Below are 20566 nucleotides of genomic sequence, written 5' to 3'. Positions count from 1 at the left end.
ATTTTGAGATCGGCTATAGCCTATACAATGTCATTTTTCCTTTTACGGGGAAATGACAAAAATGCTCCTTTGAAGCACAATATTCGTCGGTCGTGCCCCTTATTTGCTACTCCCTCTGTTCCAATTTATGTAAACCTGTTTGATTGGGCACGAAGTTTAAAAAAAATGAAGATTTTTGGAATTTGTGGTCCTAAAGGAGTCCATAGTATTTGTGTGGTCATAAAAGCTTCTCACTAAGGGTAGAATTGGGAATTTAAGCTAAATTATTTCCAAATTTAGAAAGGGTGATTCTTTTTGGAACAGACTAAAAAGGAAATAGGTTCACATAAACTGGAACGGAGGAAGTACTACTTTTCAAGAAGTGCCCCAAAAATAGGCCACTGCCTAGTCCTCCCTTCCACTCAACCAGTTTCTTCTTTTCATTTCTTCTCCTTGTTCTTCCTCTAAGATCCAATTTGATCCATATTTTTTAAATCACCACCTAATTTAGTTATTTAGAAATAAACTTTAAATAACCCAGTGCTCCCTTCCGCTCAACCATTTTCTTCTTCTTCTTCTTCCTCACCAATCCAATTTCATTCATAGTTTTTTAATCATCACCCAATTTAGTTATTTAGAAATAAACTTTGAATAATTTATTATTAATATATTAATTTTTGAATATCCACAACTAGAGAAATTCCAACTTCAAAGAATTCTTCCTTTCTCTATCTCTCTCTCTCTCTTTTTTATTGAATTCTTGACCCCCTTAAGAAAGAAAATGATACGAATATTAGTGGCTAAAGGTGGAAGAATTTGAATTTTAGTTGGGCTAACATTTGAATTTTAGTTAGGCTAGTATTTGAATTCAGGCGGGAAAGTTAGTTACTAGTTTTAATTCAAATTGTGTAATTCTTTTTGTATTTTCAGCACTTATAAATAGCTCATAGCACTTTTATTCACACAATTATTATCATATAAGAAAATATGAGTTCTTCTCACTCTCTCTATCTCTCTTTCTGCCTCATTTCCTATTTCTGTTCTTCCTTCCCTTTATTTTCTGCTACTGTTCTATCGACTTGGCAGCTGATACTCGGCAATTGAGTATCAATTGGCATCAGAGCTAGGCTATGGGGTCATGCAAAGCTGTTAATCCTTCAAATCTGGACTGACAGGAACAAATGAAGACCTAGCTGCTCAACAGCTAGATCTGCGTTCAATTCTCGATCAGAAAATAGAGGAACTGCGGCTGACTTGGATCATCGACATGCTGAAATGCTACATATGGTTGAAGCCCTCAAAAACTCGATCGATGGAATGCAGCTACATCAACAATCACGAGACAGTAGTTCCATTTCCAAGGGTCGAGATAATGTGCTACAATCAGGTCAGGGAATTTTAGGGCCTAATCTTTATCATGTTCCTAACAATCGAGGTCATAATATGCTATTTCCTAGATTCAATGGTGAAAATTTAAAAAGCTAGTTGTATAGAATTGATCAATATTTTGCTATTGACAATACTTCTGCAAATTAAAAAGTATATATAGTATCTATGAATTTGGATGATGATGCTCTAGCTTGGCATCAGTCTTATTTGAAATGCAGAGATTCTCCTATCCTTCCACCATGGGATGCGTATATTGAGGCTTTGATTGAAACATTTTGTAAGGAGTATACTGATCCTATGCTAGAACTGAAGCAGTTGAAGAAGACTGGTTCAGTAAAGGAGTTCCAATTTGCTTTTACTAGGCTATTAGCTCAGTGTGATCTAACTAGCCAGGCTATCTCTTGCTTTTTAGGATGATTGAAGGAGGGATTAGTGAATCCTGTCAAAATGCATGAACCTCAGACCTTGTCCAAAATCTATCGCGTAGCTAGATTAGTTGAAGCAACCTTAGCTACTAATGCTAGAGCCCTAAGGAGTAACACTACTTTTGTGACATCTATTTACCTCAAAAAGCCTTCCTATGAGCCACTTACCCTCAAACATAATCCTAGTTCTATTACCTCCACTCCTAGACTGGCTTTACCTCATTCAACCACTATGAGTGTCCCCAGAAACAGGAGAACTATTTCTCCTGCAGAAATGCAGGCTAGAAGGGCACATGATATTTGCTATTTTTGTGATGATAAGTTCACCCCTAGACATAAGTGCACTTTCCCAAAGCAAATATTTGTGTTGGAATTGGAGGTAGCTGAGAATGAATCTATTGATACTGGGACTCGCAATAATGATAGTGAGTCACCAAGTGAGGAATGGTCATCCCCTAGAAGTTAGCAGCCTTTTATATCCTTGTGTGCTCAAACAGGAATTCAAGGTGCTCAAACCATCTATGTTACTGGTTACAGTGACAAGAGACTTATTCAAATTTTATTGGATGGAGGTAGCATACATAATTCATTGATTCTAAATCAGCCAAGAGATTGGGTTATACTGTGATTCCAACTAAGGTGGGATATGTCAGTTTAGGTAACAACACAATGGAAGCCACATCTGGTGTAGTGAGGATTTTCCAATGGATGCTAGAAAGCACAACCTATGAATCTTTTTTTATTATATTTCCAGTTGGAAGGTATGATCTGGTATTGGGTGCTATATGGCTGAAGACTCTTCGACCACTAACTATGGATTATTCTGCCCTCACTATGACCTATAACTATTTGGGCAAGAAACATGTATTGAAGGGAGTTCCTGATGCATGCAAATTATCAAGCCCAAAGGTTGTCAATAAATCTAATGGGAATGATGTGGAACTTTTTGTGATGCATGTCTTGGTTGACACCATCTACTCAGTTGAATGCAATCCATTTATCCGCAAATGAGGCAGTGGCACAACCTCTTCATGATCTTCTTAACAACTACATGGTTGTGTTTGCTGAACCAGCTGCCCTGCCACCTCAAAGGGGTGCATTTGACCATCGTATTCCTTTGCAACCTGGAGTTAAACCAATCAATATTCAACCCTATAGGCACTCTTCTTTGAAGAAATACATTATTGAGAAACTAGTGAAGGAAATGTTACAGCAAGGGGTGATCCAATACAACAACAGTCCATTTTCATCACTTGTGGTAGTGGTAGAAAAAAAGGATGGTTCATGGTGATTGTGTGTGGACTATAGAGAACTAAACCATTGCACCATCAAGGATAAATTCCCTATTCCTATTATAGATGGCTTACTTGATGAACTATCTAGAGCAACCATTTTTTCTAAAATTGACCTTAGATCTGGGTATCACCCGATCAGGATGGTGCTGGAGGATGTTCTTAAGACTGCATTCAAGACTCACATGAGCCACTATGAATATTTAGTCATGCCTTTTGGGTTGAAAAATGCACCTTCTACATTTCAGTGTTTGATGAATCACTTGTTCCTCCTATTCTTGAGAAGATTTGTGCTGGTTTTTTTTATGATATTTTGGTTTACAGCCTGACCTTAGTTGATCATGTACTACATTTACAACAAGTATTTGAGGTTATGGTGCAACATAAGCTACTTTCCAAGAGATCCAAGTATGTGTTTGGGGTTCCTAGTGTTGAATACTTGGGGCATCTCATTTCTGCTCAAGGAGTGTCCACTGATCCAAACAAGATAGTTGCAGTACAACAATGACCTGTTCCAACTACTGTTAAGAAACTGCGAGGTTTTCTTGGGTTAGCTGACTATTACAGAAAATTTATTAGGAGCTATGGGTTAATCAACAGACCTCTAACGAAGTTGCTAAAGAAGGATAATTTCCATTAGAATGATTCTGCTAATCAAGCATTTACTGAGCTCAAGAAAGCCCTCACTTTTGCCCTAGTTTTCGTATTGCCAAACTATTCATTGCCTTTTATAGTAGAGACTGATGCTAGTGGTGCTGTTTTGATGCAATCTGATCACCTTATAGCCTTTATTAGCAAAGGTCTTACTCCTATGCATATTGCTCTTTCTATTTATGAAAGAGAACTTTTGGCATTGGTGTTTATTGTCACCAAATGGTCTCATTACTTACTCAGTCGCCATTTCATTGTGAGGATTGATCAGAAAGCCTTAAAGTAACTTTTGGAATAGAAACTTCACACTGATTCTCAAATCAGATGGTTGGTCAAACTCCTTACTTTTGACTTTGAACTTCAGTACAAAAGAGGCGAGGATAACATAGCTGCAAATGTATTGTCTAGGGTTCAAGGTGCCGAACTCCTGTCCTTACTTATGAGTTCTGTCCAAACTGATATTTGAAAGAAAATTCAAGATAGTTGGTATGTTGATCCTGAGCTTGCTGATCTAATTGTTTCCTTCCAGCATACATCCCAAAAGCACATTACTTGGATTAATCAACAGCTTAGAAGAAAGGGCAAATTGTTGGTTGGTAATAATGCCACTCTGAGAACTAAAATTCTCACTCTTTGGCATTCTTCTCCTGTTAGTGGGCATTCTGGCATTGATGTTACTACAAGGAAAGTTCTTTCTTATTTCTACTCGAAGGGCATTTAAAATGGCATTGTTGATTTCATTCACAAGTGCATTGTCTGTCAAAGGAACAAGTATGATACTGCTGCTTCTCCTGGCCTTTTGCAACCTCTTCCTATACCTGCTCTTCCTTGGATTGACATTACTATGGAATTCATTGAGGGCTTACCTAAATCTAAGGTAAAGTCTATCATTTGGGTAATCATTGATCGACTTACCAAACATGCTCACTCCATTGCTTTATCCCACCCAACACTGCTCAATCCTTAGTCCATATATTCTTAGATAACATTTTCAGGCTTCATGGCTTTTTAGCTTCTATTACTAGTGATAGGGACCCTATCTTTATCGTACCTTTTGGAATGAATTTCTCACTGCTCAAGGTGTAACCCTATAGACTTCTACTGCTTATTACTCTCAAACAGATGGACAATCTGAGGTTCTTAATTGCTGCTTAGAAACTTATCTTCGTTGCTTCTGTACTGATTCACATGCAGATTGGTCCCTTTTCCTGTCCTTATCTGAGTGGTGGTATAATACTAGCCCTCATTCTGCCATTCAAACTTCCCCCTTTGAACTCTTGTATGGTTACCCTCCTCCTTTGCATTTACCATACTTGCTTAGAGATTCAGATTCACTTTCCATTGATAAGGTTGCTTTGCTTCGTGAGTTCAAAGTCCAATAAGACAAATTCCACCTCACTCGAGCCCAACAAAGGATGCAAGCTCATGCTAATGCACATCGATCTGATAAACAGTTTAAAGTGGGGGATTGGGTGTTTGTCAAACTTCAACCTTATAGGCAATCCACACTTTCTCCTTTTCCTTATTATAAGCTCACTTTCCGCTACTTTGGTCCTTATCCTATTATTGAGAAGGTAGGTTCAATGGCCTATAAACTTCTCCTTCCTCTTGAGGTCCTCTTACACCCTACATTTCATGTGTCTCAACTCAAGTTTTGCTATGACATTCCTACTATTATTGTCCACCCTCCTATTGGTCACTTATCAAGCTAATATTGTCCCCTTCCTAAAGCTGTTCTGGATCGCAGATTGATTAAACGCGGCAACAAAGTTGTGGCTCAATTCTTAATTAAATGGACAGACTTGGATTCTTCCTATGCCACTTGGGAGTTAGCCTCTGCTTTGAAGACTCATTTTCCTTCTTTCACCCTTGGGGACAAGGGTGTTGTTCATCCCGGGGGTATTTATACGAATATTAGTGGCTAAAGGTGGAAGAATTTGAATTTTAGCTAACATTTGAATTTTAGTTAGGCTAGTATTTGAATTTTAGTTAGGCTAGTATTTGAATTCAGGCGGGAAAGTTAGTTACTAGTTTTAATTCAAATTGTGTAATTCCTTTTGTATTTTCAGCACTTATAAATAGCTCATAGCACTTGTATTCACACAATTATCATCATATAAGAAAATCTGAGTTCTTCTCACTCTCTCTATCTCTCTTTCGGCCACATTTCCTATTTCTGTTCTTCCTTCCCTTTATTTTCTGCTACTGTTCTATCAACTTGGGAGTTGATACTTAGCAATTGAGTATCAGAAAATGAGTAGCTAGAAGGAAAAAGTTTCAGAATTTTTGTACGAAGTGGAAGGGGTGGATTTGGCAGTTACAAATTCATTTCCTGAAAGAGCTCTTAACCTTTATCTTTATTTTCACTTTTCATAGAACAACTGTCAAATCCGAAACAAACTTCCATAGTCCACAACCAAACGAACCGAACACCCTTCAAGCATAAATTCTCACATTAGAGATAGTACTACAATCTCCATACCTGGTTTCAATCCTTAGTGTGAGCATGTGATTTTTGCCCCATACAAAACACTCCTATAAAATCCCAAGAAAAATAGATTTCTGTGAATTATTGGCCATTTTAGGAATTTTTGTAGAATTTTCTAAATTATTTGCATTTTTTTGTGCATGTTTAATTTATTTAAATCATGAAAAATACCAAAAATATCATGCATTGCATTTAGGATTTGTTTTTATATTTTTAGAATTAATAAGTAATTATTTGTTTTATAAAATTTGAAAATCATAAAAATAGCTCATTTTACATTTTTATCTTTCAATTCTTAATTTATTGATTTTTCTCTTTTAATTTAGAGTTAAGTGATGATTACAATTTTTATAATTAATTAATTAGTTTAATTTTACATTTTAGGTAATTTAGGATTTTTAATTAAAAAGAAGAAGAAAAAGAGAAAAAAGGAAAAAGAAAAGAAAAGAAAAGAATTTTAAAATAAAAGAAGAGGAATATGAGGGTATTTAATTTTCCAGAATTGGACCTCCAAATTAGCTCAAATTATACCCCTAACCCGGTCCAAGTCTTCAGCCTAACCAAATGACGTCGTTCTCACTCCCTTTCATCGGAGCCGTTGATTTCGTTTGATCAGACGACCCTGAACTGATCTTTAGCTCCTCATATAACTGTCGAATAACCTTTACCCCCCCCCCCCAAGTTCCAAACAGCCTCATTTCATCTCCCTCATCTAAGACTAAACCCTAGCCGCCCATGAACCCCACGCCACCTCCACCATGAACCACCACCAAAAATCGCCTTACGGCGGTTCCGATGGTCCAATCGCCCTAAAAATGACACCACAGACTCCCCTTCACCTCCCTATCCCAAATATCCATTCCTTTTCCTTCGAATCATACCCGATTCGTTCCAAATCGCTTCAAAACTTCAACTTAAACCCTATGACCTTTACCCCTCTCTAAGCCCCAAACCACCCTTAGCCCCCCCTCGAATCACCTCCAGTTTGTTCGAATTTCGGATCTTAGATCCCGAAAAAACCCTAAGTCTTTTCCTCCTCTTTGCTTGGTTAGTGAATGGTCGGATGAACCCGTTAGTTGATTGTCCCCATTAAGGGCAGTTGATTAATGATGGTTGAGGATTCATTTTCTTTCTTCGAAGAATTTGCCCTAGTTCATGAAGGATTCCTGAAGCAGATAAGGTTTCTCCTTCCTCTTTTATTTATTTCCTTTCTGATTTTCCCTCTTCTTTCATTCTTCATGGCTATGTTTTGCTCTAATTGCATGGTTTGTTTTTCTAGCTTTGAGTTTATTAATCATGTTTCTGTTAGTTGCTCATTAATAATAATCATTTGGTTTGGGATTAATGTTCGAGTTGGCTTTTAGGATTTCAGTTTCCTTTTTCAATTGGTTTGTTTGTTAGTGTTTAATGAAAATAAAATCAGCACTTTGCATCATTCGATCTTATGTTTTAGCTGGTTGATTTAATTGTTTCTAAAGGTGAAATAGGTTATTCATTGTTTGTTAATTGTTAAACGTAAGTTTCAATTGATGAATCTTTGAATTGTTTCCGATTTCAAAACCTTTTGGTACCTTTTGATTCAATTTGCCTCTGATTTCCATTAGAGAATTGTTAGTCTAATCTGTGACTCTTCAAGACTTTTAAGGCTTAAATGAACAAGTAGAAACTTTAGGGACCCGTTTGAATTAGAAAGGTTAGGCTAGAACCTGAAATAAGTAGCAACCTAAAGGGTAAAAAGGGGTTTTCACTCGGGCTGAAATCCAGATATTTCTAGAAAAGTATACAGCTATCCTAGCTGTTTAAAAATATGCTTAAATATAGGACAGCTGTACCAATGGCTGTTAAAAAGGACTGTACTATTATTCCTTAGGATAAGGAATATGCTAAAAGATACCCTCCCCTTAGGTATCCTATATATAGTCTCTATCTTTCTGAAAAATAGAGACCTGGATAGATATTTTCATCAACAATTTCTCTTGAAAAATTCTAGTTTTCCTTTGAAAAATTCATACTCAAAACAGCTTTGAAAACTCAAAAAGAAAATCTCTCAGTCCTTACAAGTTTGAAAGATGGTTTGAAAAGAAAAGGTTTTCTTGGTCGATTAGCTGGGGTTCTGTGGTTTCAGCTATTGATTTTGGGGTTTCAAGTTTGATTTTTGGGTCTTTTGAAGTTGTCTGGTTCATTGTTGCTGTTTTTTGCTTCTGAGATCTCTCTATCAGTCTCATCTCCATTGTTACCTTTGTTTCAAGGTACATATGACCATTTCCTTAGTTGATTCCTATGTAGTTTGAAATCTCTGAATGAATATGATTTGTCTCATTTTGCTTAACATGGTTTGTGTATGTTTGTTACATTTTAAATGTTGAAACTACAGCAGTGTTAAAGTTAATCTTTCTCTCAGAATGCATTAAGTTTTCTTCATTTATAGCTTGTGTCATACAGTTCAGTCTCTTTGTTAGGCTTTATTACTAATTACCTTAAGCTATTTATGCACTTCTGTTTCTTTTTCTGCATTAGTTAAAACTTGTTCAGGCTCCCCTCCTTAAGAATCATGTTTGTCCATTTGGGCCTGACCCTTACAAGGTCAGGTCCATGTATTAAATTTCTCTTTCCTTGCTTTTGAGTATGTCTAGTATTTACAAAGCAGCCTGCTATGATTTTTAATTTGAAACTTATAGTGGTTCATGTGTTTAACCTTTCAAATATAGTTACGCCCATGAATCATTTTATTTGGCATTAATGGAATCTTTTTCTTTTCTTTTCTTTGAAAGTTGTATGGCATATGACTGATTTTCTAGCAAATTACATTTTCCTCTCCTCCTGTCATTAGTAATATGAAATTATTTAGGATTCTCTGCAAACCTTGAGCCAAACACCTACAGATTTGGTTACTAGATGACCAAATCAGCAGGTCCAAAGGCCTATAAATTCAGAATTCAGTTGCTTGAGCCCGCTGCACTTCAATGACATCCACACAAGAGGCACATTTTCTTCTTTTGGATAGATAATGTCCAAGAGGATCAGTGTTCCTTCGATTACATAGGGTTTTGTACTAGTTTGGTTAGTGTAGATTAGTATTTGAAGTATTTAGTATAATTACTATGTAATAATTTTATTTTATTTTTTTGAGAAAATTGTATCTGATGAGAAATTTGTAATGAGTAAGGCTTTTAACTGCTTTTAAGTTAGTGATAGCATTACCACAAGATTTTGTAAGAATAGTGGTCTCCACTCCCTAGTTGAGATTATTTTAGACATAGGGTCTCCACTCCCTAGTTGCCTTTTGCCAACATAGGGTCCCCACTCCCTAGTTGAGATTATTTTAGACATAGGGTTTCCACTCCCTAGTCGCCTTTTGCCAACATAGGGTCTCCACTCCCTAGTTGAGTTTATTTTTAGACATAGGGTCTCCACTCCCTAGTCGCCCTTTGCCAACATAGGGTCTCCACTCCCTAGTTGAGATTATTTTAGAAATAGGGTCTCCAGTTCATAGTCGCTTTTTGCCAACATAGGGTCTCCAACTCTCTAGTTGAGATTATTTTAGACATAGGGTCTCCACTCCCTAGTCGCCTTTTTCCAACACAGGGTCTCCACTCCCTAGTTGAGATTATTTTAGACATAGGGTCTCCACTCCCTAGTCGCCTTTCCAACATAGGGTCTACACTCCCTAGTTGAGTTTATTTTTAGACATAGGGTCGCCACTCCCTAGTCGTCTTTCCAACATAGGGTCTCCACTACCTAGTTGGGATTATTTTAGAAATAAGGTCTTCACTCCCTAGTCGCCTTTTTCCAATATAGGGTTTCCACTCCCTAGTTGAGTTTATTTTTAGACATAGGGTCTCCATTCCCTAGTCGCCTTTTGCCAACATAGGGTCTCCACTCCCTAGTTGAGATTATTTTAGACATAGGGTCTCCACTCCCTAGTCGCCTTTTGCCAACATAAGGTTTTCACTCCCTAGTTGAGATTATTTTAGACATAGGGTCTCCACTCCCTAGTCGCCTTTCCAACATAGGGTCTACACTCCCTAGTTGAGTTTATTTTTAGACATAGGGTCGCCACTCCCTAGTCGTCTTTCCAACATAGGGTCTCCACTACCTAGTTAAGATTATTTTAGACATAGGGTTTCCACTCCCTAGTCGCCTTTTGCCAACATAGGGTCTTCACTCCCTAGTTCACTTTTAGTTTAGATATAGGGCTCCACTCCCCAATCCCTTTTTCTCAAGGATACACAATCCTGGTTTTATTGTTTTTAATAAAGAAATAGTTTAGATTTTGTTACAATAACTCACGAAATTTTCCTAGTAAAAACTAGGACAGAAAAATTTCATTCGTTTGTCTTTTTTGGTGTCTGAATGGGTTTCTACCGTAAGGCACAAGGTTCGAGATGACCAAAAGAAGAAATCTCAACCCAAAAAAAAGAAAAGAAAGACCAAGAAAAGAAGTGGGCTTCAAGTGTAGAAGCGGAGAAAAGATGCAGACTGCTCGAGATATGACTGAAGTTGCAAGCTTCGCATGTATCGCCTTGATCCAAAAAGCTGAAGAAAAATGAACCAGCAGTTCCAACTAACGAGCATCAAGATTTAGATCAGAGTCTGCAGGAAGAACCAGCCAAGACTCAAGATCAAGTTTTAGAAGGTTATAGATAGGAATCTTGTAACTTGTAGTTGATAAGCTTAGCTAGTTTAGCTTTTCATTTTTTCATTTTTGGTGTAATAAGGAGCTCAACAAGTAGAAACAGCAGTGAAATCATAGTTTTCCGGTAGTCCCAACTACCAAAACTTCCAGAACTACACTGACCTAATTCCTTTATAGCCAAGGATATATAGGCAACCTCTGAAGCAAGGTTCGGTCAGACTCTTTTCAAAAAGTGCTTCTCATGGAGTTTCAAAAGGGCAAAAATTCCTCATAGTTGCTCATTTTATCTTTGCCCAAAAACCCTTCATATTTTCGAGCAAAGAGGGGCAGCTGTGAGCATGTGATTTTTACCCTATACAAAACACTCCTATAAAATCCTAAGAAAAATAGATTTTTGTTAATTATTGTCCATTTTAGGAATTTCTGTAGAATTTTCTGAATTATTTGCATTTTTCTATGCATGTTTAATTTATTTAAATCATGAAAAAATACCAAAAAAATCATGCATTGCATTTAGGATTTGTTTTTATATTTTTAATATTAATCAATAATTATTTGTTTTATAAAATTTGAAAATCACGAAAATAGCTCATTTTACATTTTTATCTTTCAATTCTTAGTTTATTGATTTTTCTCTTTTAATTTAGAGTTAAGTGATGTTTACAATTTTTATAATTAATTAATTAGTTTAATTTCACATTTTAGGTAATTTAGAATTTTTAATTGTCAGGATTTTTAATTTAAAAAAAAGAAGAAGAAGAGAAAAAAAGGAAAAAGAAAAGAAAAGAAAAGAATTTGAAAATAAAAGAAGAGGAATATGAGGGTATTTAATTTTCCGGAATTGGACCTCCAAATCAGCCCAAGTTATACCCCTAACCCGGTCCAAGTCTTCAACCTAACCAAACAACGTCGTTCTCACTCCCTTTCATCGGAGCCATTGATTTCGTTTGATCAGATGGCCCTGAACTGATCTTTAGCTCCTCATATAACTGTCCGAATAACCTTTACCCCCCAGTTCCAAACAGCCTCATTTCATCTCTCTCATCTAAGACTAAACCCTAGCCGCCCATGAACCCTACGCCGCCTCCACCATGAACCACCATCGTAAATCGCCTCACGGCGGTTCTAGTGGTCCAATCCCCCTAAAAATGACACCACAAACTCCCCTTCACCTCCCTATCCCAAATATCCATTCCTTTTCCTTCGAATCATACCCGATTCGTTCGAATCTTAGATAAAAAATTCGGCCAAAACTTCAACCGTTCCAAATCGCTTCAAACTTACACCCTATGCCTTTACCCCTCTGTAAGCCCCAAACCACCCTTAGCCCCCCTCGAATCACCTCCATTTTGTTCGAATTTCGGATCTTAGATCCCGAAAAAACCCTAAGTCTTTTTCTCCTCTTTGATTGGTCAGTGAATGGTCGGATGAACCCAAACCACCATTAGTTGATTGTCCCCGTTAAGGGCAGTTGATTAATGATGATTGAGGGTTCATTTTCTTTCTTCGAAGAATTTGCCCTAGTTCATGAAGGATTCCTGAAGCAAACAAGGTTTCTCGTTCCTCTTTTATTTATTTCCTTTCTGATTTTCCCTCTTCTTTCATTCTTCATGGCTATGTTTTGCTCTAATTGCATGGTCAGTTTTTCTAGCTTTGAGTTTATTAATCATGTTTCTGTTAGTTTCTCATTAATAATAATCATTTGGTTTGGGATTAATGTTCGAGTTGGCCTTTAGGATTTCAGTTTCCTTTTTCAATTGGTTTGTTTGTTAGTTTTTAATGAAAATAAAATCAGCACTTTGCATCATTCGATCCTATGTTTTAGCTGGTTGATTTAATTGTTTCCAAAGGTGAAATAGGTTATTCATTGTTTGTTAATTGCTAAACGTAAGTTTCAATTTGATGAATCTTTGAATTGTTTCCGATTTCAAAACCTTTTGGTTCAATTTGCCTCTGATTTCCATTAGAGAATTGTTATTCTAATCTGTGACTCTTCAAGACTTATAAGGTTTAAATGAACAAGTAGAAACTTTAGGGACCCGTTTGAATTAGAAAGTTTAGGCTAGAACCTGAAATAAGTAGCAACTTAAAGGGTAAAAAGGGGTTTTCACTCGGGTTGAAATCTAGATATTTTTAGAAAAGTGTACAGCTGTCCTAACTGTTTAAAAATGTGCTGAAATATAGGACAGTTGTACCAAGGGCTATTAGGCAGCATGTGACGACCCAAAGGGTCATCACTTGCTTTCAGTTGATTTCTGTGTCTCCGAGGCCTTGAAAACCTCATTAGAGTCGCCTTGAATTGCGTACACAGTCCGGGCACGTTGCCGGAAAGCTTAAATATGAAACTCTATGAAACAAAAATGCTAAGTTTTGATGTTAAAAGGAATAATCTTGACTTCGATCAACATTTTGGGTAAACGGACCCGGATCTATGATTCAACGGTCCCGGAGGGTCCGTAGGAAAATATGGGACTTGGGCGTATGCCCGGAATCAAATTATGAGGTGCCAAGCCCGATAAATGAATTTTTAAGTGAAATTATTTTCAGAAATTGATTAAGGAAATTTGAAATGAAAACTGATTAGAAAGCAATGGTATCGGGCCCGTATTTTGGTTCCGGTGCCCGGTACAAGTCTTATATATGACTTGAGTCATTCCTGTGAAATTTGGTTAAAAACTGATGTCGTTTGACGCGATCCGAACCTTAATTGAGAAATTTGATATTTAAAAGAGTTTTGAGAAATTCCAGTGATCTCAAGGTTTAATTCGATGCTCGTGATGTTATTTTGGTAATTTGATTACACGAATATGTCCGTAGGATGTTTTTGAGGTTGTGTGTATACTTGGGTTGGAGTTTCGAGGGCTCAGATGAGTTTCGAGTAGGGTCCGGGATGCCTTAGGCTTAGAAAGTCAGGTGTTGTAGGTTCAGGAAGCCACAATCTCTGAACCCTCTAGTGCGGTCCGCGAGAAATTGCGTGCGACCGCGGAGGGGTCAGTGCGGCCGCAGTCGCCTTTGTGCGGTCCGCACAGGGTGCTCAACTGCAGGTCTTCAGGGAGGGTCCAGCGCGACCGCGATCGCCTTTATGCGGTCCATGGTGGAGGTTGTGCGGCCGCAGTCCATTTGATGCGGTCTGTACTGGGGGTTTGAGAGGGGTATAAATAAACGGGAATTTCAGCTATTTTTCACTTTTTAAAACCCCAAAAACATAAGAGGCAATTTTTCAAACAACCTTTCTTCTCCAAAACGTTGGTAAGTGATTTCTAACTCATTTTCTTCACTCTTTGACATCTTTTAACATGATTTCAACTTTAAATCAAAGATTTTCATGGGGAAAATTGGGTGTTTTGGGTAGAACCTAGGTTTTTCTAAAATTGGGGATTTGGACCTCAATTTGAGGTCCGATTTCAAAACAAATTATAAATTTGGATTCGTGGGGGAATGGGTAATCGGGTTTCGGTCCAGACCTCGGGTTTCGACCACGTGGGCCCGGGGGGTAATTTTTGACTTTTAGGTAAAACTTTAGAAAACTAATTTTCATGCATTGGGGTTGATTCAATTAGCACTTATTGATGTAATTAAGTAACTTGTGACTAGATTCGAGCGGATTGGTGGTGGAATCAAGGGGTAAAGCTATAGTTGAGACTTGAGTGGTAATCAAGGCATCGAGGTAAGTGTTTGGTCTAACCCTAGCTTGAGGGATTAAGAGTTGAGTCATACTTGCTACTTGCTTCTTGTTGAGTACGACGTATAGGCATGGTGACGAGTATTTATACGTTGGTGTCAAGCATGACCGTGAGTCTTAAATTGAAAGTTGTTGTATTCTTAAATGACACTTGGGTGCTTTACTTAATGATCTTCGATGATTGAGCATTTTCAATAATTGAACTGAGTACAAGTTGAGTTAAGATTGGTTATAGCTGATTCTCCCTTGCCGGGATGACTAATTCAATATTGTTGTTCCCTTGCCGGAAAAATTATAATATTGTTGTGTTCCTTTGTCGAGAAGTTATTATATTATTTATGTTCCCTTGCCGGGATTTCTTGTGATTGTGTGATGAAATGTAAAATAGAGCGGGTGGTACGCCTACTACAAGATATAATGAAATGGGAGAGGGTGGTACGCCTACCACGAGATATAATAAAATGGGAGCGGGTGGTATGCCTACCACGAGATATGATGAAATGGGAGCAGGTGGTACGCCTACCACAAGGTATATTGAAATGGGAATGGGTGGTACGCCTACCACAAGATATACTGAAATGGGAGCGGGTGGTACGCCTACCACAAGATATGAGAAATGGGATCGGGTTGCACGCCTGCAACAAGATGAAACTGAAAGTGAAAGTTGCCTTATTTCTCTTTATCCGTGTTAGAAGTTAAATTGTAGTTTCCTTACTATCCTTTGATATTCTATTTTATCTGCTACCTCCGGAGCATGTTTCCCCTTTCCTAGCTTTGATTGCTTATTACCTGTTTACTTCTCCACTATATACTATATAACTGCACAGGTTTATCTGGAGTCTGGTCCTAGCCTCATCACTACCTCGTCGGGGTTAGGCCAGACACTTACCAGCACATGGGCTCGGTTGTGTTGATACTATACTCTGTGCTCTTTTGCACAGATCCAGGTCTTGGACAGCAGCAGTAGTACGGGAGCCATCTTTCAGTTCAGTGAGATACCGAGGTAGCCTTGCAAGCGTCCGCAGGCCCGGCGTCTCCTCTATCTTTATTTCAGTCTGTTATCTCATATATTCGAGACAAACAGTTTATATTTTTCTTTCAAATGGTTGTATTTAGTACTCTTAGAAGTTCGTGAGTAATGTGACACTAGTTCTTGGGTAGAGACATATATTGATTTCCGTATTATTGTTCAGTTTATTTAATTTAAGTCTTCCGTATATTTATTAAATTTCGCTATTTTTATGCTATCACTGATAATCGTTAAAAGAAGTGATTTCTTAATGAAGTAAGCTATTAAGGATTGGCTTTCCTAGCTCACATTAGTAGGCTCCATCACGACTTCCGAGGGTGAGAATTTCGGGTCGTGACACAGCCTATATATAGTCTCTATCTTTCTGAAAAATAGAGATCTTGATAGATATTTTCATCAGCAATTTCTCTTGAAAAATTATAGTTTTCCTCTGAAAAATTCATACTCAAAACAGCATTGAAAACTCAAAAAAAAATCTCTCAGTCCTCACAAGTTTGAAAGATGGTTTGAAAAGAAAAGGTTTTCTTGGTCGATTAGCTCGGGTTCTGTGGTTTCAGCTAATGATTCTGGGGTTTCAAGTTTGATTTTTGGGTCTGTTGAAGCTGTCTGGTTCATTGTTGCTGTTTTCTGCTTCTAAGATCTCTCTATCAGTCTCATCTCCATTGTTACTTTTGTTTCAAGGTACATATGACCATTTCCTTGGTTGATTCCTATGTAGTTTGAAATCTCTGAATGAATATGATTTGTCTCCTTTTGTTTAACATAGTTTAGGTATGTTTGTTACATTTTAAATGCTGAAACTACAACAGTGTTAAAGTTAATCTTTCCCTCATAATGCATTAAGTTTTCTTCATTTATAGCTTGTGTCATAAAGTTCAGTCTCTTTGTTAGGCTTTATTACTAATTACCTTAAGCTATTTATGCACTTTTGTTTCCTTTTCTGCATTAGTTAAAACTTGTTCAGGCTCCCCTCCTTAAGAATCATGTTTGTCCATTTGGGCCTGACCCTTACATGGTCAAGTCCATGGATTAAATTTCCCTTTCCTTGCTTTTGAGTCTATCTAGTATTCCAAAGGCGTGTTTTATAGAGTAGTGGTTAGGCCTGCCATATTATATGGGACCGAGTGTTGGCCGGTTAAGAACTCACACATCTAGAAGATGAAAGTAGCAGAGATGAGTATGTTGAGGTGGATGTGCGGGCATACAAGGATGGACAAGATTAGGAATGAAGATATTCGAGAGAAGGTGGGCGTGGCCCCCATGGAGAACAAGATGCGGGAAGCAAGACTCAGATGGTTCGGGCACATTCAGAGGAGGAGCACTAATGCACCGGTGAGGAGGTATGAGCGACTGGCTGTGGTGGGCACGAGGAGAGGTAGAGGGAGACCTAAGAAGTATTGGGGAGAGATGATCAGGCAGGACATGACGGGACTTAGGATTATTGAAGACATGGCCCTTGACAGGGAATTGTGGAGGTCGAGCATTAAGGTTGTAGGGTAGGGGAACTTGTGAATATTTCTACAGCGTACTAGAGTAAGACTAGTCAGTTAGGAGTTAGTCTTAGGATGCTACTGGTCAGCTACTGATGCAGGGCTTTATCTGCTGGATATTATTATACCTTCCATCTTTCTCGTATTTCCTATATTTCTTATATTCCTGTTATTTTGTTATTTTATGTTATTTTGTGCTATGTTATGGTATTTAATGTTATTTTATTATGAATCTATTGATAGTACTAATATCTCGTCTTTTGTTGCTTTTTTGAGCCGAGTCTCCTGGAAACAGCCCCTCTGCCCCTCGGGGTAGGAGTAAGGTATGCGTACATATTACCCTCCCCAAACCCCACTTGTGGGATTATACTAGGTCGTTATTGTTGTATTATTGTAGTAGTGGTTCATGTGTTTAACCTTTCAAATATAGTTAAACTCATGAATCATTTTGTTTGACATTAATGGAATTCTTTTCTTTTCTTTTCTTTGAAAGTTGTATGGCATATGACTGCTTTTCTAGCAAATCACCTTTTCCTCTCCTCCTGTCATTAGTAATATGAAATTATTTAGGATTTTATGCAAACCTTGAGCCAAACACCTACAGATTTGGTCACTAGTTGACCAAATTAGCAGGTCCAAAGGCCTATAAATTTAGAATTCAGTTGCCCGAGCCTGCTGCACTTTAATGACATCCACACGAGAGGCACAATTTCTTCTTTTGGATAGACAATGTACAAGAGGATCAGTGTTCCTTCGATTACATGGGGTTTTGTACTAGTTTGGTTAGTGTAGATTAGTATTTGAAGTATTTAGTATAATTACTATGTAATAATTTTATTTTTTTGAGAAAACTGTATCTGATGAGAAATTTGTAATGAGTAAGGCTTTTAACTATTTTTAAGTTAGTGATAGGATTACCACGAGATTTTGTAAGAATAGTGGAGCAATGGGCTGGGTTGTGAGCCCAACCCATCAAAGTAGTGTTACTTCCGTTTGGAGCAGGGCTGATTTTTAAAGCCCCAAATGATTTGATCACTGAAAGAAATTTGGACCTAGGCCATTGGGCCTGGGTCTTGGGCCCAAATTCAGGCCTTTTTTTGGTTCTTCATAAATCGTGTTTTAAGTGTATGCTTTTTTTTTCTTGCCTCGAAATTATGGGATTAACTTTCAAATGAAATGGTAATTTGGTTTATAATGCTTTGATTTCAATTTTGAGTAGGCAAAAACTGGTGTTTAGTCCTTGTTAGTTTTAAATGTAGACAGGCCCGAATTAAAAAACATAGTCATTGGGCCCGCTTGATTTTGATCTCATTGTGGGCTGCCCATTTCAGTTGTAGCAATGATGCTTTTAAGTTCCCTCTCTAATTTCTGGGCCAATTCGTGAGCCCAAATTTCAGCTCTCAAAGCTGATTTGGTAACCAACAGCTATTGCCCCTCTTCTTCTTGTCCAAACGACTTTAAAATAAACCTAGTCTATAGTTAATATCCTCTTTGCTAAATTCAAGTTATTCTTTTTTTAAATGAACACATCCTTAATTAAAGAAGTTGTTTCTAAAACTATTTGAGGTGTGCCATATTTTAAAACCGTAACATATGGCCCTCATAAACTTAATTAAAATTTGTGAATTTGAGGTGTGCCATGATAAACAAAACCCCTAAGTCCATGGCCCTCGTATAATTAGTAATAACTCTTTAAGATTGAGGTGTGTCATTATTAAATTTTCCATGGCCCTCGCAAACCTCTTATTAATTTGAACCATCGTAACTTGCTTTAGGCCCAATTTAGATTAGTATTGCGATTATATATACGTTCGCGTAATATAATTGCAAATTTAACTCTAAAAAGACTCGAGGGATGCGTTCGCGCAACTTCAACCAAACTTTCTTAATAAATCAACAAAAGCATTATAAATCGTGGACACGTTCGCGTGACATGATTTTGACGCGCCAAAAGAAAAGAGTATACATATGCATAACTCAATTCTTTAATTATGCATAATTCAAGTGATTTAAAAGCTGTAAAAAGATAAATGCACATAGGTCCTAAAATGAGTAATTAGACATTTTTCAGCCAAGTATAAATTGCTAAGCGATCGTGCTAGAACCACGGAACCCAGGAATGTCTAACACCTTCTCCCGGGTTAACAGAATTCCTTATCTAGAATTTCTAGTTCGCAGACTTCAAAATAAAATTTTCCTCGATTTGAGATTTAAAATAAACTGATGACTTGGGACACCAATTATAAATTATCCCAAGTGGCGACTCTGAAATAAAATAAAATAATCTCATTTCGAATAATATCACTTTAATTGAAAAAACTCTCTTATATACCTCTCGGGGTATAAAAAAGGAGGTGTGACACCTAGAAATATCATACATTTGAAAATCTTAAGAAAATTTGGTCATATTTCTTAAGGATTTCCGAAAGTAAATAAAGATATCAACATAGATTTCGATATTATCTCCTGAACAATCATTATCTAGCTTATATGAGATCATATTTCTACTGATTTTGATCTTAAATTTTCTAGAAAAAAATTGAGAATGATTACAAATGGTATTCCAATATTTTTAGTATAATACACAATACGCGTAATACATATGGAGACACTTAAAGTTGGCACGATCTTTCACTTAGACACTTAAACTAGACCTCTTTCCAATTAGACACGTTTCTTAGGCAATTCTCATACCAATTAGACACGTTTTTTGTTGGTGGCATATAACGTGATTTCAAACCTATTTAGGCGCGTGAAGGATTCCAAAAAGTGACTTTTCCTTTCCCAATTAGACACATAACGGTAACATGGATTGTCAAATATTATTTAAACCCTAATCCCTTTCCCAATTCTTAAAAAACCTATTTGTTCTCTTCTCTTCTTCTCAGATTTCTCCAGCAATTCTCCTTCTATACTTGTCAAATCTTTTCTTCTCTTCTCTTCTTTCTCTCGTTTCTGTTCTCTTCTTGGTATCAATTAATTTCTTCTCTTCTCTTCTTCCTCTCATTTCTGTTGTTGCCGTGTTTATTAATGTCGAACTTCTCGGAATCGACGAACTCGTCAATGTCACCTTACGTTGCTGCTCGAATTTGTAAGTGTGGTATTTCTCCAAAGTTGAATACTTCTTGGACCCAATTAAACCCAGGTCGTAGGTTTTTTGCTTGCAAAATCGGAAAGGTAAATTGTTTGTTCATAATTTGTAAATTTTGTTTTATGAATTATTTTCTTGGATAAAAATTGATTAAAGGTGTTTTGTGATATTTGTAGAAAAAGGGTGGATGTGATTATTTCTGTTGGTATGACGATGAGATGCCTACTCAAGCGAAGAATATAATTTGGGGTTTATTAAAGAGAGCCAAAGCTTTTGAAGCGGAGAAAGTTCGAGCAAAAAGAAGACGGATCCTTTTGACGATTGTTGTTGTATTGTTGGTCGTTTTATGGAAACTATATGACTGATGAATTTTGGTTGACTGATAAGCAAAAAGAAGACGGATTTCTGTTGTT

At 37.2% G+C, this 20566-nt stretch overlaps 1 protein-coding gene across 1 annotated transcript; it reads left to right on the top strand.

Annotated features, from left to right (window-relative positions):
• Nucleotides 1-2844: 2844 nt before the first annotated feature.
• LOC142176177 (uncharacterized) lies at nt 2845-5118 on the top strand. The gene is made up of 6 exons (XM_075243266.1): nt 2845-3080; nt 3410-3581; nt 3726-3941; nt 4266-4385; nt 4485-4613; nt 4831-5118. The coding sequence occupies exons 1-6, from the start codon at nt 2845-2847 to the stop codon at nt 5116-5118; spliced, it is 1161 nt and encodes a 386-aa protein (XP_075099367.1).
• Nucleotides 5119-20566: the final 15448 nt, after the last annotated feature.

This window comes from Nicotiana tabacum, chromosome 22 (genome assembly GCF_000715075.1).
Source record: "Nicotiana tabacum cultivar K326 chromosome 22, ASM71507v2, whole genome shotgun sequence".
NCBI lineage: Eukaryota > Viridiplantae > Streptophyta > Magnoliopsida > Solanales > Solanaceae > Nicotiana > Nicotiana tabacum.
The sequence above is the reverse complement of the archived record's forward strand: the minus strand, read 5'-3'. Positions and strand labels throughout refer to the sequence as shown.

What these genes read in the sequence shown, in the direction of transcription:
- LOC142176177 (XM_075243266.1), top strand. Translation starts at nt 2,845, where the DNA reads ATGGTTGTGTTTGCTGAACCAGCTGCCCTGCCACCTCAAAGGGGTGCA. An exon ending in AAAGAGAACTTTTGGCATTG is followed by an intron (nt 3,942 to 4,265) that starts GTGTTTATTGTC and finishes GTTTCCTTCCAG; the next exon opens with CATACATCCCAAAAGCACAT. An exon ending in CTCTTTGGCATTCTTCTCCT is followed by an intron (nt 4,386 to 4,484) that starts GTTAGTGGGCAT and finishes TTCATTCACAAG; the next exon opens with TGCATTGTCTGTCAAAGGAA.